Source organism: Rutidosis leptorrhynchoides, chromosome 3 (assembly GCF_046630445.1).
Source record: "Rutidosis leptorrhynchoides isolate AG116_Rl617_1_P2 chromosome 3, CSIRO_AGI_Rlap_v1, whole genome shotgun sequence".
NCBI lineage: Eukaryota > Viridiplantae > Streptophyta > Magnoliopsida > Asterales > Asteraceae > Rutidosis > Rutidosis leptorrhynchoides.
This window is the reverse complement of record NC_092335.1, coordinates 309124775-309135485: the sequence shown is the minus strand read 5'-3', so window position 1 is coordinate 309135485 and position 10711 is coordinate 309124775. Positions and strand designations below refer to the sequence as shown.

Sequence of the window (10711 nt, the reverse complement as noted above, 5' to 3'; positions counted from 1 at the left end):
TAACAATTGACTTTACAAAGACTAACTACATCCCATTGTCGCGATGCCGATACATCTTTGACAATAGACAATATATATATATATATATATATATATATATATATATATATATATATATATATATATATATATATATATATATATATATATATATATATATATATATATATTAAGATATGATGCCGGATTTGATAACCACACGATAATTTGAGTAATACAAGCTTTGCATTTCAAAAAAAAAATAATAATATTATATGTGACTATTAGATTTGAATTTTTTAAATCTTGTGTTGTAACTTAAGTGGTAGTATCAGACACTATTTGTTAGAGGTCACGAACAATGAATTTTTTAGACTAAAAGAATTAGCAAAACCATAAATAATTGAACCCTTGCAAATTTTGCCACTCTTGTGAATAAAAATAAATGTGGATGTGGATAAAGGAATTTTCATATCTACTAAATGCCACCAAATTTATGGTCGTTTCACATGGTGATGGTTGTAGTCTTTGCTAGGGGAAATTAGTATAACATGAGACTTGCTTAGAGGATAGAATTTGTAAGTATTTAAGGATAAAAGTTAGGTATAAATTCTAATTTGAGGTGTTAGATTGTACTTTGAAATTTAATATAATCCCAATTATATAGAACTCACCAAATTTTTTAATTGGATTTATCTTTTTTCTCGCTACGATTTAGGTTTCTCCGTCATCACCGTTCAACTCGAAATAATTTTACGAACAAAACACAACTAATTATATTCGAAACGGAGCTTTTTTTTTAAAGGAACCCATATATATAATAAATAACTTATTGTATTAAGTGAATGCCTAAAGCAAGTGGTAAGTTCATGTACGTAGTAATAAATAAACTCAACTTATTGTATTAAGTGAATGCCTAAAGCAAGTGGCAAGTTCATGAGTTGGTAATGAGAAACCAGAGTTCAAGTCCTCTTGACTCCTTTTGTTCTCAGTTATCGCTCAACATTAATTTTATAGAAGACGTTAAAATATTCCGCCGCAACGCGCGGTCCGAAATGTTTCTAGTTAAATAAAATAGTGCGCATGGGTAAATTCGTCGTCTAAACCTAGGCTTGGCAGCCCATTCCCAAATAGACCATCGATTGAATTTTGTTATCACGATACACACACATCCTCTCCCATTCGTCAAACAAAAACTAAATAAATATAAATAAAATGTATAATAATCCAATTCTAATTCTAATCTACTCAAACCCTAGATTTATTCCCCCTTTATCTCTGATTCTCTCCCTCAATTCCTGACCTACAATCTCATATCCTATACGTTGACGTTGATTATCTCATCTCCTATCAGATCTTTATTGTCATCCCATCGGTATAATTACTTTACCTTTAATCTCTTAATTTATTTAATAGTTTAACTTAATTGATGTTAAAAATAAACTTTCACTCGTCTTTGATGATTAATTGTGTTTGTTGTTATGATTTTGCGTAACCCTAGTTAATGCTATGGTTGACAACTACAATGCAATCAACTAAATTATTTATAGCTTTCCGTTGACAAAAAATATCACTAATTGGTTTTGTGAGTGTAAAATTAGCTAGTGGTTTAGTATTTGTGTTACTATTACTAGTATTTTCTATAGATAAGATCAATTAATTAGTTGTTAACTGCCGCCCTAATAGCTACTGGTAGCTTAGCATATTTCATGTTGGATTTGTGATTTAATAAAGTTGCAATACTTATTTTACATGCTTAAAAAATGGTTACTGTTAGCTTGGCATTCTTCATGTTGGATTTGTGATTTGATAAAGTTGTAATACATATTTTTACATGCTTAAAACAATTTTTTTTTTTTTTTAGTTGAAGTATGTTTTTATTAGGTGATGGTTGGTAAGTAAAGATGGATAAAGCAGTTGTTGTTTCTTCATCCAACAATCGTGCCCAACGCCTTTATGACAAAGTAAGTATATTGTGAAACTTGTTTACCGTTACGTTTGCATAACTGTGTATATATTTGTTGGTGTAATTTGTGTATGTATGAAACATTGTTATTTAGAATATCGAGTTGGAGAAGAGGCGGCATAAGGCGGCACAAGCAAGAGTTCCATCGGATCCAAATGCGTGGCAACAAATGCGTGAAAATTTCGAAACAATTATACTTGAAGACCATAGTTTTTCTGAAAAGCACAGTATTGAATTTGCTCTATGGCAGTTACATTACAAAAGGATTGAGGAATTTAGGGCTCATTATAATACTGCATCTGCTGCAACTGATTCAACACCCTCTAAGGGAGGAGGGGGGCCCACTCGAGCTTTAAAAATACGGTCACAGTTTAAAACTTTTCTCTCAGAAGCTACTGGTTTCTACCATGATTTGATATTAAAAATCAGAGCGAAATATGGATTACCTATAGGCCAGTTTTATCCGGAACTCGAGAACCATAAGGAGAAAGATGGAAAGATTAAAAATGGTTTGATATCTTGTCATCAGTGTTATATATATTTGGGTGATCTTGCACGTTATAAAGGATTGTATGGTGAAGGTGAGTCAAAAAGTCGGGATTATGCAGCAGCTTCAAGTTATTATCTGCAAGCAGCTTCTCTGTGGCCTTCAAGTGGGAATCCTCATCATCAGGTTATTTTTTTAAAAATGATTTAACGTTTCATGAAAAAGTTTACCAAAACTACTTTCTTGTTTTTTTTTTTTTTTTTTTTTTTTTTTTTTTTTTTTTTTTTCTGTTCTCATTGGATATCCTTATGTGTCTTGCAGCTTGCTATATTGGCTACCTATTCAGGAGATGAATTGATGGCGGTATATCGTTACTTTCGAAGTCTGGCAGCCGAAAATCCCTTCACGACTGCAAGAGATAACTTGATAGTCGCTTTTGAGAAGGTACTGTATATGGACTCACTGTAATGGGATCTTGGATAAATTTATTTGGGAAGGTTTGACAGACTTACAATTTTAAGAATCCATGATAAAATCGAAGTTATGCATTTCTGGTGAATTTCTACAATTGTTTAAAAATGGCTTAGAGGTAAGAACCATTATACTCTTCAATTATAAAACGTTTTAACAAGAAAGTTGCTCAAGACAGATTATAATTAAAAATTAATTGTCAAGTGACATATATGATAGGAGTTAGCTTTTTGAGAGGATCATAGATGGTATCCGTATTGATCAAATAGCTGGAAGGATTGTCATATTTTGGACTTTGTAGTATCTTATATGTCATCTACTTCTGGATATAAAGCTTGTTGCTGTTATAGTAGATTAATGTGGAAGCCCTTTTTTATCTTCAAACATAGAATATGTTCATACATTGTATTGTAGGTGTTCATATGTTGTTCTTTCTTCAGATCGTTCTCTTTTGACTTTACAACAACAACAAAACCCAATACCACATAAGTGGTGTATGGGGAGGTGAGATGTAGACAATCCTTCCTCTGTCCGAGAATAAAGACAAGTCATTTCTCCACCCAGAGTGAAACTCAAAAGTAGAGAAATTCATCCCTCACTATTCGACAGATAGAGAGATTGCTTCCGTGTGGACCTCCGGCCAATAAGTAGGAAAATGTTTTTAAAAAAAATTAAATTAAATTAAAAATAACATTGAGACACAGACACCATGGAAATGGTAAAATCAAATTTCCATGGGTTGTAAATCCTGCTCTAAGAGTCAGTCAAGTCACCAATAAATCGACGCTTGCTGTCGACTCAATAACTAGAGCTGTAAAATAGACAGTCAAGTCACCAATAAATCTCTTTTGACTTTGTTATTGCTTTGTATAATTGACATCGAATTGCATTTGTTCATCTAATTTTTTCAGATCGTTCTTTTTTTACTTTGTTATTACTTTTTGTATCTGACAATCATGTTTTTGGTGATGATAAGGTGGAGACATTGATACTTAATTCTGCTGTTTTACATGGCAGAATCGGCAAATTTATACCCAGTTGAATCTTGATTCGAAGGCTTCTTCGGTCAAGGAATCTCCTGTTCTGTCAAAGGTTAAAGGAAGAGGTAAAGTAGACCCGGTGGTTCGATCAAAGGAGTCGGTTACTGATGTGGAAAAAGTAACTGATGTTCGTCAAATGTTTAAAGCATTCTGTGTTCGTTTTATTCGCTTGAATGGTATTCTTTTCACACGGACAAGGTATGTGGAAAATGGTATTCTTGGACTGTAGGGAAGGTTGCAAAAACCGCTACTCGGGGAGTACTCCGTCGGGACTTTTTATGGAGTACTCGAGTACTCGGATGTTGACCAACTTTGACTTTGGCTGATTTAGACCTAGTTTTGACCAATTTATAATGATTGTACGAGTAATTTTTGAGTTTTGGCTTAGTGTTGACTGATTTTTTTAAGTAATCCCGAGTTTTGGCCTAGTTTGACCGAGTTTGACCGAGTACTCGCCGAGTAATTTCGAGTTCTGCCACACTAACTGTAGGCAAAATTCAGTTATTTTACTGATGTCTGTTACATGTGATATCTTTCCAGTTTGGAGACTTTTGAAGAAATCCTTTCTCTAGTTACCAGTTCTTTGCAGGAGCTTCTTTCATCTGGGCCAGAAGAAGAGATGGATATTGGTACCGATGCTGTTGAAAATGGACTTTTTATCGTAATAAGTGTTTCCATACTTATATTTACGGTGAATAACGTGAAAGGAGGGACGGAAGGTCAGAGTTATGCAGATATTGTACAAAACACGGTGCTTTTAAAAAACGCACTCGTTACTTTTTATGAACTAATGGGCATACTTTTGAAGAGATGCTTACAACTGACTGATCTGTCTTCAAGTTTCTTGTTACCTGGTATCCTTGTTTGTGTGGAATGGATTGCTTGTCATCCTGATGTTGTACATAACGAGATTGATGAAAAAAGATCAACGGCACAGATTGAATTTTGGAGGTGCTGTATATCGTTATTCAATAAGCTATTGTCAGATGGTTTGGTCACCTATGATGACAATGATGATGATGTCACAAGCTGTTTCACTAATATGACAAGGTATCAAGAAGGTGAAAATGAACAAAGGCCAGCTGCGTTATTAGAGGATTTTGAGTTACGAGGTTTTTTGCCCCTTCAGCCCGCACAAACTTTTTTGGATTTCTCAAGAATGCATTCTGAGACCAAGATAGATAAAGTAGCGCGTGTGAAGAGGATTTTGAGCGCTGGGAAACTCGTTGCGGATAAGATTATAATTGACCAGAAGAAAGTGAAGTTTGACTCTAAATTGAAAAAGTTTGTTATAGGTGTTGAGCTTAAAAAACATAAAGTCGAGGGCCCCAAGTCAAATGGAGGGATTAAAGAAAGGTCCAGTGATACGAGTGCAACCATTGTAGTCAAACCGGCAAAGGTGGAATCAGAAGTTGAAGTGGAAGAAGAGGATGAAGTGATACTTTTTAGACCAAATTTGATTGACAATCGAAGTGAAGTTCTTGATTTAAAAGTGAGCCATCAAGAAGTTTCTGAACAAATGCAGAATAACGATGTTGGTGCTTCTCAGTTTGCTGCTCCTGTTTCGGTGCCAAATACTGATTTGAATGCGGAGGACATTAACTCGCAGTCTCTTTTGCCAGTTAATGGTTATCCTCAGAGCATTGGGCAGCCAGTTAACAGTTATCCTCAAAGCATTGGGCAGCCACTTAACGGCATCGGGCAGTCAGCTAACAGCTATTCTCAAAGCATCGGGCAGCCATTTAACAATAATTCTCAAAGCATCGGGCAGCCAGTTAACAATTACCCTCAAAGCATCGGGCAGCCTGTTAACTATTATCCGCAAAGTATAGGGCAGCAGGGAGACAATTATACCCAAAACAGCATTGGGCAGTCATATCAGTTCCAGTCTCCAATGTGGTCCGGCAACATGCAAATGCCAGTTTCAGTTAGTGGTGGATTGCAAGGTTTGAGCTTGCATGAAAATGGACATTTAGGTCAAACTACAATGCATCGAGATTTTCAGATTTCAAATGTAACCGGTCTAAGAAAAGATGATATGATGTATACTGGAATTTCTCAAAGCATGATGGGCCCCTCTGTCATAAATAGGGAAGCTATTACTAATATAAATACAGTTGCGCCATCTGGACCTGATCCTTACACCATTGGTCGAAATATGTACTCAAGTATGCCATCAAGCTCTTTGAAAGGTCCTACAAATAGACCTGTAAGGCACCTTGGACCGCCTCCTGGTTTTGGCTCTGTTCGTTCTAAGCAATTCAATGAGCATGGATCTGGTTCGAGTCAGAATCCTTTAAATGATGATTACAGCTGGTTAGATGGATATCAGTTGCAATCATATCTGAAGGCTGGTCCTCCGATTAATGTGCCGTCAAACATGAGCTCTCAGTATACTAATGGTTCTGTAGCTACATCTAGCTTCCCGTTTCCTGGAAAACAAGTCCCAAAGGTCCAGTTTGAGGAGGAAAAGCCGAAAAGTTTGGAAAGTTTGGACTCTCAATCGATGCAACAACAATATATTCCTCGAGTGGACCAACCAGGGCAATCTATGTGGAAAGGCAATCAGTTCGTGTGATATCTATGAACACTACACGGTATTATTATTGCTTCTAGACTCTAGTCAAATTTTTTTTTTTTTTTTTTGGTACGATTGTCATCTACGCTTATCAGTATGTATTTTCTCGTTGGTGGTCTGACGATTCTAAAGTAAAAATATTGTGTGAAGGTCATTTGAGAGATTGTCGATGGCCTTTGATCCTCATAGCATGAAGTACACATTCCAGCTTCCCATTCAGTTTTGTTATATTTATGGAGCATGATGGTATTTACAATTTCGGCATGCTTGCTGGTGTTACAGTGAGTATTAACTTTCTATCTGTTATTAGTATCTGTGTTGGTATCATATAGGCTCCAATGGTGTTGCACTTCCCTATATGTAATCCACCTTAAAGGCACTGTTGTAAAAATCGGCCGAGTCGGCTGATACGTCGGTTTGGGGACTAGCTCGTCCCGACTCGCCTGAGAACGCCTTAAAAGTCGGGTCAAGGCGGTTTGAGTCAGGTTTGAATCGGTCAAAGTCAAAGTTAGTTAAAAAAAGTTATGTGTTTCAAAATTAGATTTTGTGCCTTATATTTGTATTTAAAATATTTTGATTTTTATAAGATATATTTATGTGTAATATATAAATAGTTTTTTTATTACTAAAAGTCAACGCTGGTCAACGATGACTCGTCCCCTTCCCAACCGACTCGTCTCTTGGTCCAGACTAACTCGTCCTTGACTCGTGAATTTTAAAATTTTGCTTTGTAGGTGAAAAGGACTAAATAGGTACTAGATTTCTAGTTATTATAGCTTGAAAGCTTTTAACCTCAAAAGACATGGATCATAATTTTTAAAATACTAGATTATGTGTGCGGCACATTAGTATACATGTATGAAAGGTAGGTTAATAGTTCTAGGATGTGTTAAATGGCTGAATAAAACGAGGAAAATCAGGTGTAGAACTTTGCCATATCTTTGGTCACATAAACATGCAGTGTAAGGCCAGGAATAACGGGAGCGTGCTCCCTGGTTTGTTTACCTAACACGCCTAATAACCATGGCGTGCTAGCCAAGTGCTAGCTGGCGTGCATGCAAGGAGCACGTGAACAAAATGTGGCGTGCAGTTTTTTGATTGGTTCAAATTTTCTTTTTAATTAATTTTTATCCTCTTTTTTCACCCAACTTCCAATCAAATTTTAACACATCACTCAACACGCCACTCAACACACTACCCCATTATTTACCAGTTTACCAGCACGCCCGCCAAGCACCTCACTTCTACCCATCAACACGCCCATCAGGGTTCAAGATGGTCTAAGTGTATAGTTTGGGAAAAATTCAAGGATGTGCAAAAGGGGCTACATAATAGAATAGATAAATTAAGTACTTTAGATTGCTAATTTGTTGCACACCAGAATCAATATTTCAATATTGTATATCATATATTATATTAAATATGTTCGGTCATATTATGTTTTCCCATTCTCCTTTGCATGCTAACCTTATTTATGAACATCACTTTTTTACTGTTACAGAGACTGCGATTGACTTTCTCATTAGAGTCCAAAAGAAGTACGTAATGGTCTTCATATCTGGCTATGGGTTGGGGATGGATATCAACGTGCAATGGGTATAAACCTTGTCTTTATAATTTTGTGCTGGTATTGTGGCTTATATTCGGAAATGAAAGTGGTGGAATGTGAATGGAAGCATGTTTAATCATGATTGCAGTTTAATTGTCTGGTCGTGATATCTTTTTATGTTGAACTTTTATGTTACTGTTATCTTCTGTCACGAGGTATGTAACAGTAACAAATGATAATACTTTCTGCGTATGGTGGATTGTTTAAGATATTGATACGAGGTGTGTGTTTTTTGATATTTTTTTGACGTTTTCTAAGAAATAATGTCTGAACAATAATGAATGTAATGATATTTCATATTGATACTTATTTTAGTATTTTGTTTGATGGTAATGCATCTTGTACCCTTTTTTTTTTTTTTTTTTTGGTTATAAACATAATGTATTACAAAATTCAAAGCTTATGAAGTAGAGTTTGTAATCAGGGATTCAGGGACACTCCTCGATGCTCTTTATTTATGATAAAGAAGCTTCTTACTGATATTTGTTTGGTATATTGACATGGACTGATGTTGACCGACCAAATCTTATTTTGACTCGACCGTTGTTGAATGATAAATTAAATGGATTTTGAATAAAAATGATTAATGGTGTCTGAAGGTTTCTCCTCATGGGTGTAGTTTTTGAACTTCTGAAATAATTAATCTTGTAATGTAAAATGCGCTCTTTTACTATTGAAAACACATGAACTTGTAGCTTCAGACCTTCAGTATTGCTGAAGCTATATTTATCTCCGGTCTTATGAGTTGAGTACGCTGATGCTGTATTTATCTTGGTCTTACGAGTCGAGTATCAATTCGTGCTTTCATTATGTATCAAAGAGACATATGGTGTATGCCAATTTGGTTGAGTCGACAGGAAATTTAATCATGTAAATGTGTGGGGGATTAATGCATTATTTTTATTTCAGACGCGATTTGACTTTTTTAATGAAGTAACCCAAAATCAAAGAACCTATTACTACACATACATCAACAAACCACACAAACAATTGAAACATCATTACGATGTTATATATACTCGTAACCTCATGAGGGTACAACCGAAAGATTCATCATAAAGTAGTCTAGTTGCAACTGATGACGAAAGTGTAACAATCTGAGTTCTTAATTAACCGTAAAGCCTCATAACTCCAATAGTCGATAGCTCATGTGGTAGTGGTCTGCCTCTCTTATTCAGAAGCCAAGAGTTCGACTCTCATGAGGTGCAGTATTGCACGCAAGGTTGCTCATTTACCCTTGAATTTCACCCAGGGGTATCTTTATTTTAGTTCTACATAAAGGCAAACAATGCTAAAAGAGTTGGGGTGCTCTCGCGTTGTGGTGGAGAATGTTAGCTAAATTCGTTTGAAAAAAGGAGGACAAAAATAGAGCAAAAGACGTAAATTGAAATGGATAAAATATACAAAGATTAACAAAAAAAATAAAAAATAAAAATAAAAATAAAAAAAAATATATAAAAATAACAAAATAATAACAACAACAATGATATATATTGTTGATTTGTACGCAAACGATACCATTTTTATCGGGGAATGGAGCCGGCCAAATGTATATAGTTTGCAAAGTTTACTTAAGTGTTTTGAACTAGCTTCTGGTTTCAAAGTAAATTTTCAAAAAAGTTGTATTTACGATATTGGTCTTAGTATGGACGAGGTGAATCATGTAGCATATCGTATCGGGTGCCAAGTTGGTCAATTTCTGTTTACTTACCGTGGGGTTACCTATTGGATCAAAGATGAGAAAGGTAAAAGATTGAGAATGTGTAATTGATAAGATAAAATCAAGACTCTAGGATTAGAAAATGCGAACGTTGTCTTTCGGAGGAAGAGTAACTCTAATTAAATCGGTTCTTAATGTCTTCCATTGTACTATTTCTCGTTATTTCGTGCTCCCAAATATGTGCTAAAATTACTTGAGAGGGTGAGGCGTTCTTTCTTTTGGGGTGGGTCGGGTTCGGGTTCAAATATTACTTGGGTAAAATGGGAAAATGTTATATCATCTTACGGGAATGTGGGGCTTTATATTGGATCGTTAGACAGCAAAAAGTTGTCATTATTGGGAAAGTGGTGGTGGTGGTACAAAACCAAAATCAATGCACTTTGGATTAAAATCATATGTAGTATTCATGGGCCGGATGGTGGTTTGGGTTCGGGGGGTGTTCCTCCTCGTTCTTAAACTACTGGTACTTGGTCTAACATTATCATGGCAGGTAGTTAATTAGAAGAACTAAATATCCCCTTCAGGTCATCTTTTTGCAAATTAGTTCGTGACGGCTCAACAACTTCGTTCTTGAATGATCCTTCAATTGGAGAAAAACGGCTTCAACTCATGTTCCCTAGATTGTACAGATTAGAAAAATTCAAAGAACCCGTGGTCAGTGATTGTAATGACCCAACCTGTTATTATACCGACCAGAAATTCATTTTTTTCCTACACATAAATATTAATTACATGACACCACAATTTATGTTTTTAAAACACTTTCAATACTCGACAAGTTTAATCATCTTTAATTAATTCAATACGTAAGACCAAGTGTCAAAATGGGTATAACAACCCAAGACCCGTTTGACATAACCA

At 35.4% G+C, this 10711-nt stretch overlaps 1 protein-coding gene across 2 annotated transcripts; it reads left to right on the top strand.

Annotated features, from left to right (window-relative positions):
• Positions 1 to 1191: 1191 nt before the first annotated feature.
• Positions 1192 to 8407, top strand: LOC139902801 (nonsense-mediated mRNA decay factor SMG7-like). Of its 2 annotated transcripts, none has more exons than XM_071885433.1 (8): positions 1192 to 1354; positions 1864 to 1943; positions 2040 to 2618; positions 2754 to 2876; positions 3921 to 4141; positions 4484 to 6540; positions 6672 to 6802; positions 8023 to 8407. In XM_071885433.1, exons 2-6 carry the CDS (start codon positions 1884 to 1886, stop codon positions 6519 to 6521), a joined length of 3021 nt encoding a protein of 1006 aa, XP_071741534.1. In that variant the 5' UTR covers positions 1192 to 1354; positions 1864 to 1883; the 3' UTR covers positions 6522 to 6540; positions 6672 to 6802; positions 8023 to 8407. The 2 variants fall into 2 exon arrangements, with proteins under 2 accessions (XP_071741534.1, XP_071741533.1); XM_071885432.1 differs by having other exon boundaries at positions 1844 to 1943.
• Positions 8408 to 10711: the final 2304 nt, after the last annotated feature.